Genomic DNA, 24,061 nt, shown 5'->3' with positions numbered 1-24,061 from the left:
ATTATTTCCAGGACAATGGTGACTAAAAATCATTAAAAAGTTTTGAAACACAGGTAGATACATTATTATAAATATTGAAGAAAATTTGGCCAAGTGTAGATATAGTCTCTCATGTAATCACGATATGCCTCTCACTTCAAATTCATCCCATCTGCAAGCAGACACTTAATAAATGTCTGTTTTTGACTAATGTGGTGTCATATTTCTCCCTCACTTACATGATATAATCTACCTTTCTCTGTAGTGGAAAAAAACAAAAACTCACAGCTTTGTCTGTGAAATGCATGAGGTTTATGATATTTGGAAAATTACGTGCAATTTGTTTTCATTATCTAGAAATGGCAAGAGAGTTTCTGGGGTTAGGGATAAAGAAGCGAAGCTACAAAATTGAAATTGAATGACTGAAATTGAATGATTACAAACATCAGACTGCTAGGAAACGGTCAAGAGCACTAGAGTCTATCAAAATGAGCATGTCAGACAAATTAGCTAGAAAACCAAAAATGTGAAAGCAATAAAACAAGCTGGGCAGATTACTGGAAGACAGCAAAGCCTCCAAGACAATGGTGCTCAAATTTCAGAGTCTGGAAGACACACCTGACGGGACTGTTAAAAACTTTTAGGTTCCCTGGCACTATCCTCACAGATGGAAACTGAGTACATCTGGGGTAGGTCCCAGACCATTCCAGTAGATTCTGATACATTGTCGTACTCTGTCAACACCTGAAGCAACACTGCTTTGGAAGCCTGAGCTCAGGTGCTCAAGTGCACAGTATAGCAACCCTGCTAACATGGAGATGAAGGTGAGCACAGGGCCCTGCCAGGTTGTCCCAGCTGCTTCCCAGAGCCCAGGACAGAAAAGATGTTTATCATATGTTACAGATCACAGTTACACCCATGGTACATTTCATCATCACCGAATATTCATTAAAATCTGTATAATGTTATTTTACCTGGTTAGTATTTTATCTTCATTTTGAAAATGGATGCTAAGTTTTAAATCTAGATATCTATTCTTGGGCCAATACAAATTTAGTCATTGAGCAACCATATATAATAAACACTGTGATCTAGAGGAATACTAAAGTCAGGTTTTTAATATTTCTACAAGGTGCCAGGCAATGTGTTAAACATTCTCTCCTAATATAAATCTCCAGCAAGTCGGCCACTCCTAGTTCTAAAATTTTAAAGAGCGTGTTTATTTTATTAAATTAGCTTTGTAGACTGTTTCATGGGTCACTTTGTAGATGTCAGAGGCAGCAGATTATGGTATTGTGAAAAAATTGTGATCATGAAGAAAAAAGTGCCCAAGAAAATAAGCTATTTTAACAGTGTAGTGATATATCATCAAACCAACATTTGAGAGGGAAGGTGTGAAAGAACTGTTTTTAAAAAATAAGAGGGCTTTGTGTAAATCATTAATTTTGAACTACCCTAAAGCCATTACATATAATGTAATGTGTATCTGTACATATTTAATGAAGATATTTTTAAATAATATTTTTACCCATATGATTTAGAGTCCTGCTGCCTTTTAGCAATTCCTTAAAAAATAACTAAAATAAGGTGGTATCTCATTGCGGTTTTGATTTGCATTTCCCTGATGATTAGTGAGCATCTTGTTATGTGTCTGTTGGCCATCTATATTTCTTCTTTGGAAAAACGTCTATTCAGATCCTCTGCCCATTTTTAATCAGATTTTTTGTTGTTATTGAATTGTATGAGTTCTTTATATATTGTGGATATTAACCCTTTATGGGGTATATGACTTGCAAATATCTTCTCCCATTCAGTAGGTTGCCTTTGCATTTTGTAGATGGTTTCCTTCACTGTGGAGAAGCTTTTTAGTTTGATAACTCCCATTTGTTTTTATTGCTTTTGTTTCCCTTGCTTTGGAGTCAGATCCAAAAAAGAATATCACTAAGAATGATGTCAAGGAGCTTACTGCCTAAGTTTTCTTCCAGGAGCTTTATGTTTTCAGGTCTTACATTCAAGTTTTTAATACATCTTGAGTAAATTTTTATATGTCACATAAGATAATGGTCCAGTTTTCCCAACATCATTTGTTGAAAAGATTGTCCTTTCCCCCATTATATATTCCTGCCTCCTTTGTCATAAATTAACTGACCATCTATCTGTGGGCTTATTTCTGGGCTCTCTATTTAGATATCACCTTACACCTATCAGGACTAGGAGTATTAACAAAAAGACAAGAAATAACAAGTGTTGGCAAGGATGTAGAGAAAAAGGAACCCTTGTACACTGTTGGTGGAAATGTAAATTGGTGTAGCCACTATAAAAAACAAAACAGTATGGAGGTCCTTCAAAAAATTACAAATAGGTCCACTGTATGATCCAGCAATTCCACTACTAGGTACCTAACCCAAGAAAACAAAACCACTAATTCAGAAAAGATTTAGGAACCCCTATGTTCATTGCAGCCTTATATCCAGTAGCCAAGATATGGAAACAACCTAAATTTCCATTAACGGATGAAAGGATAAAGAAGAGATGGTATATGTATATAGAATAGAATACTACTCAGCCATAAAAAAGAATGAAATCTTGCCATTTGCGACAACATGAATGGATGTTGGGGGGTATTATACTAAGCGAAGTAAGTCAGAGGGAGAAAGACAAATGCCGAAGATTTCACTTATATGTGGAATCTAAAGAATAAAACAAACAAACATACAAAATAAAACAAAACCCAGACTCACAAATACAGAGAACAGATGGTGGGTGCCAGAGGGGAGGGTGGTCACGGAGGGGGATGAAATGGGGGAAGCGGATCAAGAAGTACAAACGTGCAGTTATAAAATAAATAAGTTATGGGGATGTACTGTACTACATGGGAATACAGTCTATAATATTGTATTAACTTTGTATGGTGACAGATTGTAACTAAACTTATTGTAGTGATCATTTCACAATGCATACAAATGTCAAATCACTATGTCCTACACCAGAAAGTAACATAAAATTGTATGTCAACTATACCTCAATAAAAATTTATATATAAAATGTACGTAATAGATTTTTGAAAGAGCCAAAATAATATACTTTTATCATCAATATGATTTATCATTTTTAATTTGTATTTCCCTTTAGAAAGCTACATTTACCATGTAAAAATCAGAGACTGTTTGCTTGTGATGAATTACATATGTAGAATTAAATACAGCAAAACTCCAACTAGGAAACTACCTGCATGGTTCTAATCCTGACTGCTTTTATTAGACCAGGAAAGGAAGGTTAACTGGTAGGTCAAGGTAAGAAGTAATCATAAATAAATAACTGTGACCAGTGGTGGGAGATGTACCCACCAGGATCCTCTCATTCCAAAAGCTTCTCTCTTTCTACCCCAAGCTGTGCAAACCTATTTATTCCTCCTCCGTCACCACTGCCCAGCAGTGCGAAGGGTGAAATGTAGTAAGGGAAACCCACCATTAGACAGAGGAAACAGGACCTGTACTACAGAAATTTACAAAGACTTTACAAAGACTGAATTTCAAACACTTGCAGGGTGTTCAACTTTAACACAAAAAACTGAAAAACCTTGCATGGTACATTTGTGAACCATAAACAAGAACAGGATGCTAGAGAGGATTAGAGAACTTCAAAGCAGCGGGATAATGAAACAAATATTGGACTCTGAACAGAACCACATCAGAATCATTGCCATGAACCAAAGGCGCCAAAAACATAGTGAAAAGACAATGACAAGTAATACATAACTACGAGGTAATTATATCTGCATTCAATTACCAGACACTGTCCTAGATGCTGCGGACCCATAACATAAGACACGACCCCTGCTCCCAAGAAACACATATACTAGTGGAGAAACAGATATGTAAACACAGAATTAAATGCTGTGTGATCACAGCTATAATTTAACATTAATAAAATGAGAGTTGGCATGAATTAACAGTGATGAATATCAGGGATGATGGCTGTGTGTGTTTATGATTATGTATGGTTATTATTAAACATTTATTCATACAGTTCATTCCATGCTGTGGTTTCAGGTTTCAATCATTTTCCAGTAATTTTCCTTGTCAAACTTATGAAGGACACCACTTAAATATCACTTCCCAATATGGTTAAGAGAGCAATCGAATGGATGGCAGTGACTTCAGACACACACACTGGGACCCAGAGGCGTCCATGTGGGCAACACGCCTCACCAAGGTCCACTTCTTTTTGTGTGTGTCTCGTGTTACGAGATCCAGCAAGAAAAGAATAACAATTCAGAGTCTAATTTAAGAAGTTGAATGATTTTTGAATCTATAATTTGAGGTATATGATGGGCTGCCAATTATACGGTCAGCATACATGAAAAATGAATTTCAAAGCATCATCACAGAATGTAAGGTGGAAGCACGATGAATTTCATAAGGGGACACATTAGATGCCACAGCAAGCCTTCAGAAGATGATAAGAGCCAAAAAAGACAATCAGAAGCACGTATGTTTATTTTATGGCTTTTTTCTAATTTCCAAGGTTTCTTCAAACATTGCAATCATGATTTAGGATGGACTGTAATAACAGAACAAATCCCCTCTTCTCAATAAACCCAATAAAACTAATATTGCTAAACCGTATCTAGACTGTTGGAAAGGGTATATCTTTTTTCTGTCAACAAGTTCTCTTAATGTAAGTTGCATAAGGGTTCATGACGGATGTCTTACAGCTATGAGGTGGCAAAAATCACTGTCAAATGAAACTGCTCATTAATTATCTGACCCCAGTATCAGCTCTCCCTGCTTCACACCAGGGTCTATCTAACTCATCTGGTCAGCTAAATGCTGAATGTCAGTATCAGAAAAACACAGACTGACTGCAGAGAGAAACCATAATCTTGGAAAAGGTAGAAGATGACAGGTCTTGGAACTTCCCCACTCATATACAAGGCATTGGCAGATGAAGGTCTCTCAGAGCTAGACCCATTCATGGTGCAAGAAAAGAAAAATGACTAGAATGACAACGAGATAGGTGTTTCATAAGAGAACAGTTTCAATACCAGAGGAGTCTCTTGAGAAAATTAATGAAGCATTTGAATATTCTTTCAAAAAAATCTTTTTAAAATACTAGGAAAGTCAAACATGAAATGAAGAATATCATATTGTTTCATCAGAGTCTTGTCGTAAAATATATGTCCCCACCCACCCCAAAAAAGACTAAGCATTCGATTCACTCTTTTTGAGATTCAAATTATTAACTGAAATAAAAACCTAAATTCTGTTACATATTAGATTAGCTAAAAGAAACTAATAATATACCTTTCATTTTACCAAGATAAAGTCCCAATCAAACTTTCCTCCTCTCCCACTTTCTATAAAATTTTGGTCTCCTTTCTAAGTGGATTCACTCTCAATGGTTGTCTTCCTAAACCACTTATCCTTAAATAACAAGAGCCATGTATAAATCAATTCAACCTCAAGGTAGTAGACAAATTTGTATCTACCACATCACCTTGTAGAGAGGACAGAAAGAATCAGGTCTCATCACAACCTATGGAAGACTCACACTCATAAAATAACAAGAGGTCAATACACTGTCAGACACAAACTGAATCAAATGTAAGCAGCAAAGAGATTCCAAAACCAACAATGATTTTAAAATGGTCTTGTAGCACTGTATTTCTCCACGTAAAAAGGTAATCAAGAGGCGTCAAATTTCAATTCTGTTTCTTTTTACTTCCTAAAACACAAAAATTATCCTGATCTTATGTCTTCCAACACCTTCACCTATTAGTAATTCCCACTCTTTTATTGTGATTTTTTCCCAGATTTGAGCGATCAGTTCCAAACAGGCCTATCAAGGACATAATGCTGAAGAACTAAAGGACATAATGTTTACGGATACTCCCTTATCAACGTTCAGCATGACGCCAAAGAATTAGTTATCATGACAATACTATCGACCAACCCAAAAGCAGACTAAGAATGAGCATGGTCCTGTTCTAAGAAATGAATCAGTCACTCTGAATAAACAGCTAACAAACTTCTTTCCAAGAACACGGATCACCGCCCTACAATCACCTTCAGTAGAATATGTGGTGGAATGTTTTAAATGTTGGATAAGATATATGACTGAGATATAATACATAATACTAATCAAAAGCAGAACTTCAAATATGACCATGTAAACTACAGATCTTCTGCGGTACAGTCACTATGTAAACGCTGACCGCAAGCCTAATTTCTACTATCAACTCACTATTTAAAGGGCAAGCAGCAAAACCAGCTTCATGTAAAGAATGTGCTAAACTTGTACCTGAGTGGATAGAATATCACACGGTGATGAGGAATAGAAACTTTAGAATCAGTCTGCCTATTTTCAAATTAAACTCTGCTCTCTGTTAGTTGTAAGAACTTGGTTAAGTTATATAGCCCTCATTTTAAAAAGCTGTGTAGTGGGGATTATAGTACTGGGTTGGCCAAAAAGTTAGTGCGGCTTTTTCCGTAACACCTTATGGGGAAACCCGAATGAACCCTTTGGCCAACCCAATACTTCAGCAAACTTTTCAAAGAGACTCACCAGGATTGCCTACAATGGAGGATCAGCCTTTCCCCAAAAGGAAATTGGTTGATGGACAATCAAGGGCCCCTGCCCTTCCCTGAGCAAATTTACCCATGCAAGATTGGTGGAATCTCGGATTTTGATCCTGAATGCAGTAATATAAGGATGGAGAAAATGACTAGCGCCTATTCGTCTTAGCTAGGGCACTGATAAGACCACCAAAGAGCTTCAACTGCCTAGATACCCTTTCGAGTCTGAGAGGGTAGCTTTTCTATTGATTCCATGAGCTACTCAATATCTTTTAAATTAACTTTCCTTTTAGTTTCTGTTGCTTGGGACCATATAACCTTAAGTAACATAACCTTTTCAGTAGTTAGGTGCATAAATTAGACAGATAGAGGGGATTTCTCAAGGGTAAAATCTAACGGCTGAACCACAGCTTTAAAATACTACCTGTTATCTGCAGAGCGTTTTACAGTGTTCAAAGCACTTTCATTTATTTCATTGACCCCTGTAATAACCCAAACTGTACGTCGAAGAGATCTGGTGCTTCATCCCCATACTAAGGGATCCAGACTGGACACCAAACCTGCACAAAAGCCAGGCTTTTTTCATTATATCATATGATTTAAGAACAATAAATTTCAATTGCTTGTTTACTTAAATTCAATATAAAAGGAATGTAATGATAATTTAGCAGCACAAAATACCAGAGAGGCAAGTTACCGGAGAGATTTTACTCCCCTTCATTTGATGAATGGGGAAATAAGACCCTAGATAATTAAGTGACATACTTGAAATAATCATCCACCGAAAGTGGAAATAATGCAAAGTCATGGTGTATCAGACTCAGATCCCCATTCAAGAGAATTTTAGTTACTGGAGCAAGAGTGTCAACTCTAAGATAGTCCTAAAACGTCCGCAGGTGCTCCTGCAAGGAGTTAGAGAGCTGTTACCCAACATTCGCTCAAGGCTGCTCACCTCCAAAACTCTTGAAGGAACTCTCTGTTCTGTGACTGGCATGCCATCAGACATTTGTCTTGGCCTTGTCTTAACCTCACGAGAGTCACTCTGAACATACATAAAGCTGCCTGTAAGCTGAGCACTAATCCCTGTTAGCGATTCACAGAAAGCCCTAACCATTCCCACTCCCTTCCAGGGCCTGAATTCATCCTACATGGCCGCATCCCTCCCTTTGATTCGTGTGCTTCTGGAGTCTTACCAGATAGCAGATCCTCCTAAACTTCCCAGAAGGGACCAGGCCTGAGTACTATAACAGCTTTCCCCCATCTCTCCAAGGTGGTGGACTGAGATGTGAAATCAGGTTCTTATCACAAGTTTCCAATCAACTGGCTGGACCCTGCTCCAAGCTGCATCCCCTCAAAGTCCCAAAACTCCCAAGTCACTGTATGGCTGTGTCTTATGCACTCATTTTCAAATCCTACTCAAGTAGAATCTGTGTTGCCTCTCTTTTTGGAACCTGACCTTCATTTTATCTCCCCTGTGCCCACTGGAACTGTGGTCACATCAGATTTCCTCTCACCGGTCTCCTTTGTCCCCAGGCTCCATTTTTCTCTCCCACTCCAAGTGCTGTAAACCTACCAAGGCTGGTGAAGTTGAAGCACCCACCGCTATAGGCTACAAATGACATAGTATGGACCACAGAGCACTCTTCCTTTGAGTAACTGGCCATGAACAGTGGAAGAAATAGCAACACTTTTTAAGGATTCTCCCATTTCTAAAGGAGACTCAATTTTTAAGATACACTGATACATGAGGAGGAAACAAAATTATGACAGATTCCATGTCCCTAGAGAACCTAAAAGAGTTTTATTTTGGTCAAAGGCCTGGCAGAAGTCACTGACAAATCCTGCAATTTAAAACAAGTTTGGTTCTTCTTCTGATGTTTGAGTGACAACAGAATGGCAAAAGCAAACTTTCATCTATTTTTCTCAGCCCAGCAGGACAACTGCCCCCAGGAAAGGAATTATCATCATGAATCAACTGTAAAACACACAACCATTTTAATTGATTGAAATAAGTAGCATTCATGCTGAAATAAGGGGTCACCCTGAACACTTGAAATGAAAGAATATAGATGAGGAAGAAACTAAGTCAGTTAGCATTTTAAAAGATTAATGGCAAAGAATGGATAAATAGGAGCATTCCCTGGGGTCAATGTTTGAGGTTTCTTTGCAAATCTGAATGGATGTAAGGTTATATCTAAATGGAAACCAACACTGAAGATAAGAAATGTATCAGTCAATTATACAGCCCTAAAGATAAAAGCAATCCCCTTGATTTGTGTGATACAATATTTGGTTGGACATTTTAAATCTTCTTTACACTTTAAAAATATTATCTTAATTGCTTACTTTATAACCATAAGAAATTATCCTAGTTGAAAGCTCTTGATCATCTAAATTAAGTCAATTTAAAGAAAGAATTTTAGTTTATTCTTTACGTAGTGCTAAAGTAAGATAGGGCTCCAACTCCATGAAATAACTGGGATACAAAATTACCATAGCTGAAAACATATTACAGATTCTGAATATCACTCTTCATTTGCTTTTTTGTCATTTAAAAAAATCTTTCTTTAGCGAATCATGAAACCATAAAATTTTTCATCTTGAATGGACCTTAAAAATCATGTCATGGCCAGTTCCTTCATGTTAGAAATGAAGAAGTTCAAATTTAGAGAGATGAAGTGGACTTAAAATGAAATTCATCATCAAACACCTAACTTAGAGTCTGAAAATAATGATATCACAGCAAAGGTTTGGAGCCTTACTCCCCTTCTTTACTCTCTCCAGGACTCAGGCTACGATTATGTATTACTGACCAAAGTTAAGACAGGAGAAAGATTTGTCATGATGCACAAATACTGAACTATTTAAGCTTATAACACACACAGTTTTGATTGGCTCTATCGTAAAGCTTTCAGGTTGAAGTTAAGTCAATTAACTGCCCCTTTAAAGATATTTAAAAAGAATAATGACAGCACTTTTCGGAAATAGTTAGAGCCCTCTAGCATTACCTAGGAAAACGACCATTTATGGTTCCATCCAATGCCAGTAACTCTACGCACAGCAGAAGACATAACAAAACTATTTTAAGCTCAATTGTTGAGTACAGTGACTGTACCTCCCAGCCTTCAATGTGAGACTGCCACTCCTCTAAAACTTCCAGCTTCTCCATCTGTCTCTTGGCCTCGTTGATGTTGGAACAGACGGCTTTCATGGCTTGGAGGGCTTCCATCACTGCTGCATAGTCACTGTGTTTCCTTGGAGTTCGCTTCAGCAACTCCTGTTTATACACAAAAAACAAACCGCCCTTTGATCTTCAGCTTTCTGGGACAGCAGGTTCAGACTGACCAGGAAATGAAAACCGCAAAGTCCGTGAGAGCCAATTTCAGAAGTGACATCACAAACTCCACCAAATTAAGATCAAAAACAAAAAGGCTGAATCAATGAATAAGCGTTACCCCCTGGCACACTTTGCATTCACTTTAATGTTTCCCTCAAAATGATGTTTTTTCAAAAAACTAAATTAGGCATCTCCTTTGGAGTTGTCAAATACCTCACCTACTGCATGCAATTTTTTATAAGTTTGAGCTTTGCTCCAAAAGGAGGACATCTTTATATGTTGATTTCATTTTCCTAGAGCCTTTAAAAGAATAGTTAATATTTAAATGAATATGTCCTGTAATTTCAAAAACAATTTAAGTTCCTTATTTTCTAATATTTTTTGAGAAACTATAAAAATGTCATAAATAAAGCAAATTTTTAAAATAGTCTTATACTCTAGTAAAATAAACAATTTATAAATTCCACAATACTCCATCATTAAAGGAGGAATTTATGCTGTGTTTGCCAACAACTCAGGTTCATTCTCTGCAATGAATGAACTTCCATACACCCTTCAACAGCTTTCTTTTTGCTTTTATTTTCTTTTTATTTTTTTTCCATTTAGGATATCAGAACTAGAATAATCTTTAATCTTATAAAAGGTCTTGTTTAGAAGCACAAAATTAAACATTTTCACCCACTGTCTAGACAGTTGTGACCACGTTACTTTTTAATTAGTCATTTGTTTCTTTACTACAGTTGCTATCATCATGTAATTAAAACAATTACAGAAATCCTGAGGCAAGTCTTTAAAAGAATTTTCTCAATTCTTAACATACAGTGGGAAAATATGCAGTTGTTATACTCTCTTGATGTCTGTTATTGTTGAAATTTCTGCCATAAACTTTGACCCTGCATTCGAAATATTCACACTCTATAAAACTAACACCAATAGAATGCACATTACATCACTCCCAAGAGCAGGCTTAAATAGTTACGCTGGATCACAAATCCATAAAGGAGATACGTAGGCTTCTGCAGAGACTCTCACGTGTAGAATTATTTGTAAATTACGTGAAGTGGCGAAGGCAGCCTGCAGTCTATGTGCCCGGTGGGTATCTCTGGAGTTGAGACATGAATTTAGATAATGTGAGACAGCAGGAGAAATGACTAGTAATAATCTGTCCGTTCCTTGCTATGAACCTTGTGCTGATTGGCCAACCCAATAATTCCAAGTTCCACAAATAAGACCAACGTATCTTTTCTTTAACACACAGCCTAATCCCCTAATGTTCTTCTCTGAATAAATAAAACCATTGCAGATCATCCCAGAATACCAGCTCAATTTTTCAGTCAATGGTACAACAAAGAAAACCATCAACACCAATATATCTACTACACAAGTAGTTTTCTCCTGTTTCTTTGTGAAGATAATCTTCCAAAAAAAGGGAAAAGATGTCATTCCTCCACTTCTTGAAGATGCTCTGAATCGACCTCTTTCTTCCTAAGAAAGGATATGTCCATGTTCCTATCTGTGAGGTCACCTGAGGTCATCCTTCACCAGAAAGGAGTTGATTTAGAACAACCACTTAACTTGATATATTTCTCTTAATATCACTATCCTTCTGACTCTTAAAACAAACAAACCCTCGGGATTCCAAAATCAGGGCTAGGAATAACTGGAGTGATGAGAACGCATGCAATCTGAGTTACCAAGTCAGAGGTCTGAAGGGACTCCCAGAAAGATGGGAGTTACATTTACACCAATCTTCCCACGCCAAAGCTCTGCAGACCGGGACATCCCCGTGCCAGCTTCTCTCTACATTAGCTAACCAAGCAACTTTAACTTGTTTTTTAATAAGAAGAAATTCTTTCCAAAGTAAATTTTCACTGAGACCTAATTTATGCAACTGACAGAACCTGTAGTGAAAAAATGCATTTTAGTTCAAATTCATAACATTTAGTTCTCAAAAAGTAAATCAGTAAGAACACCAGTTAGTATGTCCATAACATTTCTGAGGTTTTTTTAAATTTAGAAGCTAAGAAGTAGTTAATATAATATATTAAAAGAATCAAATATACATGAGTAATAATGGCTAACATTTATGGAGTACATACTATGTTAAATGATGCGTATAAAACACCTCAATTAATTATGAGGTACTCCTTTATGTATATGCATACACATGTATACACAGAGATATACATATGCATACATATATACATTCTTTTAGATATATGTTATAATTTCATCATGTCACCATCATCTTTTCTGTTTCATAAATAAAGCCCATGACTTTAAGAGGTTAGATGACGAGCTCAGTCACGCAGCTAGTAAGCAGAATGCATAGGATTTGAACTCAGAACTCAAATGTTCAACCACCACCCCAAACTGTCAGATTCTACATTTCCAAAAAACATCCTTTCCAGAACTGCTGTTCTAATCTATTCATAGACCCTTGCAGTATGAGCAGTAATTAGTATATTATAATATGTTTCTCATAATAAAACTTTTGGTCATTGTAATGAGGCGATGGACCTACGACCGTAAGGCATTTCCTGTTTTCCAGAGGCAGTGTTGTCTTAGCACTGTCTTTCCACTTTCTATCATTTATTATCCCATGTGACCCACACCATTCCCTGTAATAATGATTTAAAAACCAGGCTCTGAAATTATGTAACTTGGCCTTAACTTCATGAGTATCAAGAAGTCACCAATGTTTGGGGAAATGAAAAAAAAATATACCAACAGCAAATTTACTTAAGATAAGGAACCCTGTAGACAAAGCGCTATATAAACTGGTCATAATGTACTTAATGGGACCTATCTTGAAACGAATGCATTTACGCTGAAGGAAACTCAAACAAGCATATTTTTTGCAAAGAGCACTAAAAGTGTTTTCCGAGGACATTTGCTTCCCACTCTCTATATAAATTACTGACAAAATAGCTATTTTTCCCAATAACTATAGTTGCCTTTTCTTTGGAATGTCACACTATTTAAAAGAAAAATTTTTTAAAGATCACCAGCAAAAATATGCAGGTACAAGGGAAATGCAACAATGAAGTAAACACATAAAGTACCTTCAAAAGGAGAGGGTACTTGCATATTCTTTGTATTGGTGTTACTAAGTATCCTTCCAGGGGGACATCTGTGTTCTTCCGTCCTCCAAGTAGCATGCAGTTCTGGGGTGGAAATAAAGACAATTATGTACATTTTTAAGCCTGAGGTGGTGAAACTTTCTTCTATCATAAACTTTTCTGCTGAAAACCTGTGAAAGCATGTCTCTATATAGCTTCTCTCTCTGAGAAAAGCACATTCAGTCACAAAGAAAGTTTACAGGAGAAAAAGGAAATACTTTTGCCTTTCAGATTAGTTACCGACCAAAATGTGTTTTGAATCTTTCTCTTGAAAATGAATTCACATATATTCACCTGAGTATGGTCTGAGGAAAAAGAAATAGAGATTGAGGAATGAATTAATGGATAGATGGATGAATGGATGGATGGATGTACTGATGAAAGAATGTACTGACGGATGAATAAATAGATGTACACATATGTACATACATCCCGCTTATAGGGGGAGGTCATGTGGTGTTGCAGAAGATCAGGACTGAGGACAACTGGGTTCTACCCATGCTCTGCCACTGGCCAGTGATGCAACTTGGACGGATTTCAAAATTCTAATTTTCCTCTCTGTACAACTGGCCTGTTTTAATCCAGTGATCTCTAAGTCACTTCAAGCTATAATACCTCACCAATGACACTGGCCAGGCAGTCTCAGGGAAGGATGTCAGATATGATCTCTACAGAGCCAAGATGGAAGGAGAAAACTCAAAATCAGCAATCACAGTGAGATGAAATAGAAGCAGCTTCCATTTACTGAAAGTAATAGTCAAGGGAATCGACTCTGATAAATACAGGCTTGATCCTCTGAAACACCAGGTCTTTATTCTGTGGTTTAAGCAGCAATGCAAAAAAAATTCAAATAAAGATGTTAAAAACAATTTTTTAATTAAGAAACAGATTTTTTTTTCTTTGGCCACGCCACGCGGTTTGTGGGATCTTAGTTCTCTGACCAGGATCGAACCCGGGCCCTCGGCAGTGAAAGCTCCAAGCCCTGACTACTGGACCGCCAGGGAATTCCCTAAAATAACAGACTGGAGACTTATGTCAAAACCTGTTTCTGCAGTGCCTATCAGGGTGACTGGCACAGAGGAAGCTGATAATAAATATTTGACTAAGGAAGAAAAGAGCTCTTCAAACATCATACTGAAAATTTATAACCTTTATACCACTATTTTTTGAAATACTGTCCTACATTCCTTGAGAGGAGAGACCGAGTGCTGAGTGGGAAAGGAAGCAAAAGGAAGAGTGATGCAAGCAGACCAGCCCCCCACTGCCCTGAGCAACTGAGTTCAGCTCCAATTTGTTCAACCAACTCGGCAAAACCAGCACCATGACTTTCACTTCACCAGAAACCTTAGAAGACACAGCAGCAAAGAAGTGTCTCATTCAAACATGCTCTTTGGGGGTTTCAACCCCTACTGCAATCAGGTCATCAAAATACTCTTTCCACCTGTGTGGTACTGTCCCCAGAGGAACCCTATGTAACACAACGATCTACATCCCGTTCTATTTCCAGTGATGTTTCAGTGTCCCCGTATGAGTGAGCACCCCTTATAAATGTGGCCACCCCCTCTTTCTAGCCCTGGGCTGAAGCACCCTGCGGAACACATGACTGTCTAACCCACTTTTATTTCCTTGTCTATTAGTACTGTATAGATTATAAACTCTCTTCATAACAGCCACTTTATTTCTTTCACTTTTACTGGAGTATAGTTAATTTACAATGTTGTCTTAGTTTCTGCCGTACAGCAAAGTGAAATCAGTTATACATATACATGTATCCACTCTTTTGTAGATTCTTTTCCCGTATAGGTCATTACAGAGTATTGAGTAGAGTTCCCTGTGCTAGACAGTAGGTCCTTATTAGACTGGCTTATGAGAGCCAGCTTTCTCCTTATGTAGACAGACAGAATGTTCCCTAAATAAGCTGCTAGAGATTCCACTGATCCTAAAAACTTACTCAGGTGACAGTATATGCAAGTAACCAAAAATATAATATCATCACCCCAAATATGTAAATCCTTAATGTTTTTCAAAGGGTCATTGTTATTATCCCCATTTTATGAGTACGGAAAATGACATCAGACATGTAATGAATTTCCTCAAGTCATCCAGGTAATTAGTGGCCACTTAGTGCCAAGGCAAGAACTATAAAAGCCAGGGTCTTCCTACCAGACTATGCTGTAGGATCTTGTAAAAACCAGCACTCTGGAATTGTGACATTTATTTAGTGGAGAGCCAGCTCCGCTGAGAACAGAGTGCCCTCAGTAAGACAGCAAAGTTCTGATAGTTCAAAGAGAGCCCCGTTGGTCCAGGGGCACAGGAACTTCCTCTGGCCATGGCAGAGAGAAGAGATGAGTAAATTCTCTTCTCCAAAACAACTGTTATACTGAGCAAAATTTTAAAAAAACAACAATTTAAGGGCTCTGGTGATCAATCGAAGTCAAACAACAAACTGAGAAATGTTTATTCATGAAAAACTGCTGAACTTCAGGTACGAACAGGGGAGTTGGTGGCATTCTTGCCTGGGCTCCTCCCATCCTGCCCCTACATGCCCCCAGCCCCAGGGCCATCCTCAGCTCATCCTGCATGGTAACCCTGTCACAGTAGCCCTGGCCCTGCAAACCTGCTACCAGAGGGGACTGCAGAGGGCAAAAATCCCACACCCAGGAGTGTTGTCAATAAAATTAGCACACTGCCCAAGAAAAATGGGGAGCGTTCACATTTCTGCTAGCCTGAGATTGCAGTCCGGGGCAAACGTCAGACTATGCACGTGCAGAGAGGACCTGAGATGGCCCCAGGAGAAAAAAACCCAGATCTGACTTGAAAACTGCCTGGTCTGTGAATGTGTCACCCGCGACACTCACACGCAGACCCACAAATCATACGGGTTATGATGTTCGATCACCTCTTTCAAATCCCCAGCTGACCACTAAGTTAACCAGTCAGAGGAGTGACCCCTAAAAAGAAAGGCTAAGTTATAAAACAGAAACTGAGCAGACATAGCAGCAGCTGCATATACAAAAGACACAGATTCTCAAATTAAATCCAGGCAAGTTCCTGAAAACAAACCAACAAAAAACAATAACCAACCTGAGGGAAATAAACTTCCTAAGTTAAGATGCATATTGTAGTCCCTAGAGCAATTACAAAAAAAAAAAAACTAAACATAAACTTACTCTGATCCAGCAATTCTACTCTTAGTATTTACCCAAGAGAATGAAAATGTATGTCCACACACAGACTTGTACATGAATATTCATAACAGCATTCTTCAGAATTGCCCAAACTTGACATTTCCTGACTTCACTAAGAAATCTCTCTCTCTGAAATGACATCTCATATGTAGGATCTTCAAGGTCCATCATTATCATAGTCAATTGTTGACCCAATGTTCATAAACCGGCAAATGGATAAACAAAATACAATGGAATATTATTCAGCAATAAAAGTGAATAGAATGTGGATACATGCTACAACAAGGATGAACCTCACAATCATTTTACTCAGTAAAAGAAGCCAGGCATCAAAAGATTATATTGTACAAATCCATTTACATGAAATCTCCAACAAAGGCAAACCTATAGAGATGGAAAGCAGATCAATGATTGCCTGGAGCTAATGGTGCGAGTGGAAAAGAGCTGTAAATGGGCATTTTATTTTTCATTTTAAATGAGCTGATCCAGGCTCTAAAACTGGATCATGGAGATGTCTGTTCCACTCCACAATTCGTTAAATATCACTGAATTCTATTTACAGTGTGGTTCTCACTGGCAATTACAATGTCCAAGAAACTGCTACGCTATGCGTTTATTTGTACGATCCTGAAGAAATTAAATACAGATTCTTGCGCTTTTTACGAACACTGAATATGGAATGTATGTAGGAGAAAAGTCAATCTTGAAAATTCTTTTCTACCATCCCCATGATGCATTTCCTTCCTGTCACTGCCCTACTTAGAGCTCTCTTAGCAGAAGTAAATGAAGCTCTAGGGAGCTGAGGGATATAAAAGCAACTGTGAACTCTGGCATAAATGTCTTCGCTCACTAAGAACCTGCGGTTTCACAACTCATAATCAACCAGGAGAGGGCATGACAGTGTTTCCCCATAAACAAGCTTCTCCCAACTCTCACTTCTTTTCATTTCGTTCATTTCATTTGTGTGTGTGTGTGTGTGTGTGTGTGTGTGTGTGTGTGTGTGTGATTTTAAGAGCATATATACAGAGAAATATAGTTGATTTACAGTCTCACTTCTTACATTTCTCAAATGACTCTCTAGCTTCCTAGCAGGGATATGTTAAAAACAGATGTCATACAAGCACTTTTTACACCACACGGATGCTATTCCTTGGCTCTCAGTGGGGCTATCAACAAATAACAGCATACAGTGATATGTAAATATATACTTACCAAAAGAAATGTCCGGATTGTTCTTATTTTGTTAAGTTCAAAAAGCAATTTCTGTGCCTTCTCGTGATTACTACAATATTCGTCGTAGATACGAAACTTGTCTTTCTGTGAATTCAAGTAAGAATAAGTTAGTTATTTTATTAGCCATTTTGAAATATTAAGTGTGATTTTATGAACAAACTTTATTAAGTGTTTACTATGTTTCAAGAGCTATACTATGTGTATATATAAGTATGTTTAATTTATTTTCCCTGATCTATGAAGAATGGTCTAGGAAAGGAGATAGACTTCTATTAATTACAATCCAATATGTGGTATGCAATAAAAATTAAATGAACGACGTGGTAGCAGATTACAGAGAAGAGAGTACTTAGCTTTGCTGGGAGGATTCAGACACAGCTTTAAAAAAGATGTCATATGTGGGCAAGATACAGAGACATAAATCCATGATTCCCTAGCAGGGAGAGGGAAGAAAGTATTTTTGGTGGAGGGCAAGTGCCAGATCATAGAGCAATAGGACATAGTACCCTGCAGGTCACATGCACCAAGCTGGACAGTTGTGTTTAAGAAGGACACTGACAAAGTGGAGAATAGTCAGCAACAAGCGACTGAGATAATGACAGACCCTGAAAATATTCCATCTGAGAGGTCATCTCAGAGACAGAGATTTGTTCGTATATAAAAGGAATGGTAGCTACTTCAAATAGCTGTCCTATTTATTGTAAAGGATTTACAACTCTTTGTAGCTCCAAAACACAATACTAGGACCACTGGGTGGAAATTGCAAGGGGCATGATGGGCAGTGATAGGCAGATTCAGGATTAATATAGAGATTTTCTAACAATTAGAGCTGTAACTAAAAGTGATCAAGTAAAAACAAGATCAACAACCTTCACAGATCCTACAGAAGGGATTCTTTCATAAAAGGAGAAATTTCACACCATCTTGATCCCTAAAGCTCCCTTCCTTCTGTAAGATTTTCTCCAAGTATCTATGATCAATATCTATCAAATATCCCAGTAAATATATCCCAGTGAAAGAGGCAGACACAGAAAATGTAGTGACTGAATAGTGGAACAGAAGTGCGTCCTCTAAAATTTCAAAGACGTGTATTTAGAAACACTGAGTGCTATTTTATACAGCCAGTAGAAAATGTATTGAATTACTTATTTCAAGAGATGGGATAAACCAGAAGAAAACAAACTTCAGAAACAGTTTAACTAAATTCATGGCTGACAGATTCATAGTGTGTTACTGAGGAAATGGATGTCAGGGTGCAAGATTCCCATGTGCAGCCCGGCACTGAGATAGCAACTACTCCAGCTGGCGGGAGATGTGCATTCTTTCATGAAAGGGAACAGTCTGGATTAAGTGGATACAACACACGTGGTTTATAGTTTTGCCCAACGAAACCTTGATCTTCCTATACCCAAGGAGTCTCTCCCTTTAATATAATTATTTTTATGGACTATTTTCTGATTCTAAAAATAACATTTACAGAGTCTGCTCACCACATACAGAAATATAGATCTAGAAACTCCATATCATTACTTTATAAAAGACTGGAAATCAAAAATAAATGAAAATTGATTTATATGACAAAATACTCCTATACATTTTTAAATAAAACACTAATTGCATAGCATTTTGATAAGTAAATGGATTCAAATTGGTATTCTGAAAATTAGCATCAGCAGAGTGGTAGAAATAGCAGCATTATTTTTCCTTTGTCAGTATGAATGCCCTTTAGTTCTGAAAACGATTTTCACTGTACCGGTGGCTTTGTACCTTGCAAATCGATTGCATAAATAATTTCAGCTATCATGTGCAAAGGGATGAAAATGATCATACAAGCACGACATATAATTTGAAATAACCAAGTACTGGCTTGTTCTCCTTCGGCACTGTTCAGTACAAGCCTCTGAGAAAAATTCAGATGCAGGCATATGTGTACCTAGAGGGACCAGGTCTGTTCACCTCCAGGTTAGTCACAAGTCGATTAACAAGGGAATGTTTTGACTAATAAAAGGCTCATCGCAGCATTGTAAAAGTAAGGATTTTCTGCCTCAAAAGAGAAATGCTCTATGTTTGAGGGAAACATAAAAATCCATTCATTATGAAACAGCCTGAATATTCATTAGAATTCAAAGCTACAGAGGATGCAAAAAACTAACTCGTTCGGAAAAAGAAAAGCCTGTTTATTCTTCGCTGAATAAAATGGATGATGTGAGGCCCTCTCCCCTTTTCTGGCTCTAAGTGGAAGATTTCATTGGCCTTAAAAGACCCCAAACTTTTGGTGTCAGATTTTGCTTCTAATGCTGAATTCCCACATACTACTGTGCCAGAAGTGAAACTGGAAATTTTAGGGGGAAAAGCTTTTAAAATAAACAGAAATTGATCCTACGAAGTGAAGAAAGCAGGTTCCCACTTCTTGCTGAGCATTAGGTTCTGGATGTAAACATTCCTCCACGACTTTTAAGAATTCTTTATGTACTGCAAGGATATCTTCAATGTTTGAGAACAGCATCTGTAAATAAATGTGTAAGTGCAATAGTGAAGCAAGTTTTTAAAAACTTCTATGGGAGTGGAGTATTTTCTCTCCAAGTTGAAAACGTCGGTGGAGAGCTGTCCTTCCCACCCCCCCACCCCCTGGCTGGCAGCGCACCCATTCTGTCTGGACATCCTCTCCCCTCCCACACAATTCTGGGAGCCGGGAACCTAGTCCCGGCTCTCAGGACAAACCTGAGTAACTGAACCCAAGCATGGTCGTTGTCCCACCCAACTAAGGACAGCGGACTGCAGGTAAAACAGCGCGGGCAGAATGGCTGGCAGGCTCTGGGGGAAGGGCTTCTTTGCCCATAGAAGTCCCTGCTATGGGAATCAAAGTACCTTCATGTCCCTTTGAGTAACAGGTGTCTTTTGCTTGCAACCAAAAGCACCCAAACTAAAACACTCCATGGTAAGGAGAATGTAAACGTTACTATTGAATTTAATGGGAAACAGATGTGCCTATAAAATCCTTGGGAATTATTTTCCGTAAAATAAAACAGCAAATTGGCATCCAAAATAAATATCAATGATGATTTATACAATTTCAATGAATAATGGCTAGAGCACAATTAATTTTCATTTACCATCCCCCCCTTTTTTCCCCCAAACTCTTCACAATTTTCCTTCCCTACAGTTTAAAAGGAAATGCTTATACATCTGTGAGCTGAAGATACTGTGTGGACGTTTTCTGCCCCAATGGACCCTCCAAATCGTTTGCTCTCCAGGGGTCAGAGACTGGAAGCCGCATGTACCCGCATCCTGCCGCCCAGGCCCTCTAGCAATCCCCTCACACATGGTTCAGCTCCTTTCCCCTCCAGAGACATGAAGGTTCTTGGACTTGGGGTTATCTTTTTCCTCCTTTCAAACGTTTCCAAGGTCTTGGCAAAAATTCCTCTCTGTCTTCTACACCATCCTCATAACCCCCGTTTCTTTTCCCAAACCCTAGCTTCCCTTTTTCTCATTGCTGGCCACACAATGACTGGTGACTGGTACAGAACTTATCCCGGAAGTGGAGACAAGTTGACGAGCCCTGAGGCAACATCCCACGGGTAACATTTCATCGGAGGGGACCTTGTGCTGGGGTCGAGGGCACCTCCTCACCTTCACCGTTTCTTCTGTTACATTTTTGTCAAGTTTCGACGCAGCGCACTGGTTCATCCGGTGTAAGAATGCCTGCAGAAAGCAGGAAAAGATACTATGAAGGCAACATTGGACTAATCAAATGAGTGTTGATCTGAATTAATTGTTTTTTATAAGAAACCAAAGTTTAAAAATCCAATAACTGTCGAGTGTTACAGTTTTGTTGTATAAGGCAGAAATCTTGTGCGTTGCTTCTCCTACCTGGGAATTAAATATCCTTTATAGTTTGGGGACAGGACCAAAAGGGATCACGTAGATATGAATTAAACGTATCCACCAAGATCTCAAAGTTCTGCGGTAAAACACACAGAGTCAAATGTTTCCTAAACTTCTAAGTCTTGTGAAGCACAAAAGACCAAAATCTAGCCCCAAATGGGATTTCTAATACAAACAAAAGGGCCAGAAATTCTAAAGGGAGCCCTTTAGAAGTGAGAGAAATTGAGGAAGTGAGGGAGGAAGGGAGAAAGAAAGGGACCTTCAAGAAGGAATGGAAGAATTTCCCATCCCCTCTTGCCCCATTCAAGTTTTAGGAAGCCAGAATTTGTATTTCTGGGAACAGGTCTGAGCTCTCCACAGCCCTATGGTAGGCAAATGAGTTCATTTGTATTTCAAAGATCTGGACTCTTCCTGATGGCCATTAAGCCCATGACTAAATAAGCTATTAATTTAGCAAAGAAAAAAAGGATTAAAAGAGTTATTTATACTGAGCCTTAAAAGAGAAAGTTTAGAAGGAAAAAAAGACGAGACTTTCTATCCAGTAAATACAAGACGTTGTCCTCAAGACAACGTCCACTAACTACCTAGTGACCACGTGAGATCATCCCTTCCCTTGTCTGTCTTAAGAACTCCAGCCACTACCTGCCAAGTCAGGGCACACAGAAGCTTGAAGCAATCTCAAGATACTGCATCAAACAAATGAAAATTAATGTAAGAATTTCATTAAAAAAAAAAGTTCATTTTTGACATGCTATATTTACAAAGATTTAAAAGATTAACAAAACCCAGGATTGTGCATAATATTCCAAAATTATCACCCTCAAGACATTGCTGATAACAGTATAAAACGGCACAACACTTTTAAGGACAACTTACAATATATCTCAAATTTTTAAGTGGGCCTTCCCTTTAACCCAGTAATTCTACTTCTGGGAATTTATCCTAAGAAAATATTCAGACAAGGGGTTTCAGTGTATTGATTACAAAAGTGGAAACCACCTAAATGCCCATAATTAATGGGATCATTTCATATATGATGGTACATGCAAACTACAGAATACTGTGCAAAAGTATAATCATAAATGGAATGGGATGAAAATTATATATACATATGTGTGTATACAACAGATGTCTATAAAATACTGTTTGGCAAAAAAAATTACTAAACAGCATACTGGATGTGTGCATACCTATGCATACACACTTTCGTGTATATATACATATATATATACACACACACAACTGTATATGTGTGTACATATACGTACATACGAATATTACACATGTATATAATATATACACGTGGGTAATGTCAGTGTGCGTTCATACTAAGAAAAAATATGTAGCATATACCAAAACGCAAACAGTGACTACCTCCAGGTGATAGGAAGATGACCTCTGTACACTTTCTTTCTGTCAGACTATCTGGCTGTGTGCATGTTGTAACTTTTGTAAAGAAAAATAACAATATTATTTAAAGGAAACAAAACAAATGGGCCACAGATCTCACTCCTAGCTTTAGCTTCAGCACCATCTTGATTCCTGATTCAATGGGTTCACATTTCAGATTCCATAACTACAAAGCCACATCAGTACTGACAGCCTCAAATGAATGAAAGAATTCAGCTGAATTAAATAAAATGAATATGAAAGTACTGGAGGTCGCCTTAACTTTTTTATTGGAAACGTGATACAATCTTTTGAAATATTATCTAAAGTTAGGTATAATTGGCAATGGAGAGAGATTTTCGAACTTTCTGACTTTAAGTGCCCATTTTAATTAGTGTTAGTCTAATTTTTAATTTTAGTTTTGTTTTTCTGGAATAGTTTTCCATATACCTATACTAAAAATGCTCCTTAGCTCTTTCTGTTTAGTCTTAAAACAGCACGGTTGCTTTGGTTGCCCAGTTTACATTTCGTATTAACCACGTAGGAAACATAACCTCTCATGCAAGCAAAACTTAAACTTCACTTCTACATGTATAAACCTTATCTTCATAAACTGAACTCAGTCACATTCTGAAACCAACAAATTGAAGACAGGAGGTAGTGAAAATGAATCAAACTAGGAGGTAGAAGGAAACACACAAGCTAATAAAGTAAACTCTATCTTTATCTGACTTTTTATCTTCAATCCTCCGTGACAATAGGGAACTTTTTGTTTAACTGCATAGGAAAGAAAACCTGGAACTTCTTAGCATTTCTAACCAAGCATTTATTTTTCCCAAGAGCCTCATTTTATACAACAGTGAAGGCAGATTTAAGACAGTTTGCCCAGAGGGCAAAATCATGAAAACTGTTTGACAGTTTTTACAAAATGTGTAAGTCTTCCTCTCTGAAGATAAACAACCTGTTCTCAGAATCATCCTTTAACAACCAGAATCTACAGAGTCCTTTCAGACTTTGGTAACTGGGGCATTTAATCTTTCTCCTATCAATCAAGGAAGCATTAATACCCTAGTCACAAAAACACATGAGATTTAATATGTTGTTTTATCTCTGTACTCATCCATTCTCCCTGGTTCAGAATTTCATCAGAATTATATCATCTTCATTCTGATACAAATATATGGAAAATAAGTACCAGAAAATGGCTTTTAATGCCAGTGGTTCTCAAACTTTTCACTGTGTATGACTTGGAGAGCTTCTTCAAATGCAGATTCCCCAGCCCTGTCCCCAGAAGGCCTGATTCAGCAGATTGGTTTAGGACCCAGAAATCTGCATTTTGAGCACGTTCCC

At 37.8% G+C, this 24,061-nt stretch overlaps 1 protein-coding gene across 12 annotated transcripts in view; it reads right to left on the bottom strand.

The window, feature by feature from the left end:
• PREX2 (phosphatidylinositol-3,4,5-trisphosphate dependent Rac exchange factor 2) overlaps positions 1-24,061 on the bottom strand; it is a 288,229-nt gene that overhangs the window by 190,247 nt on the left and 73,921 nt on the right. For 10 of the 12 annotated variants that reach the window (XR_012327207.1, XM_073794486.1, XM_073794483.1 and 7 more), the window contains exons 2-6: positions 21,068-21,139; positions 19,821-19,943; positions 17,417-17,521; positions 12,960-13,061; positions 9,673-9,834 (exon numbers count right to left, since the gene is read on the bottom strand). Coding sequence is in view for 10 of the 12 variants with exons in the window: in XM_073794486.1 (XP_073650587.1) it covers positions 9,673-9,834; positions 12,960-13,061; positions 17,417-17,521; positions 19,821-19,943; positions 21,068-21,139 (564 nt within the window). In the remaining 2 variants the exon portion in view is untranslated. Of the gene's footprint in view, positions 1-9,672; positions 9,835-12,959; positions 13,062-17,416; positions 17,522-19,820; positions 19,944-21,067; positions 21,140-24,061 lie in introns of those variants that run through there. The other 2 variants (XM_073794479.1, XM_073794487.1) reach the window with 2 other exon arrangements.

This window comes from Tursiops truncatus, chromosome 17, assembly GCF_011762595.2.
Source record: "Tursiops truncatus isolate mTurTru1 chromosome 17, mTurTru1.mat.Y, whole genome shotgun sequence".
Taxonomy (NCBI): Eukaryota; Metazoa; Chordata; class Mammalia; order Artiodactyla; family Delphinidae; genus Tursiops; species Tursiops truncatus.
The sequence above is the reverse complement of the archived record's forward strand: the minus strand, read 5'-3'. Positions and strand labels throughout refer to the sequence as shown.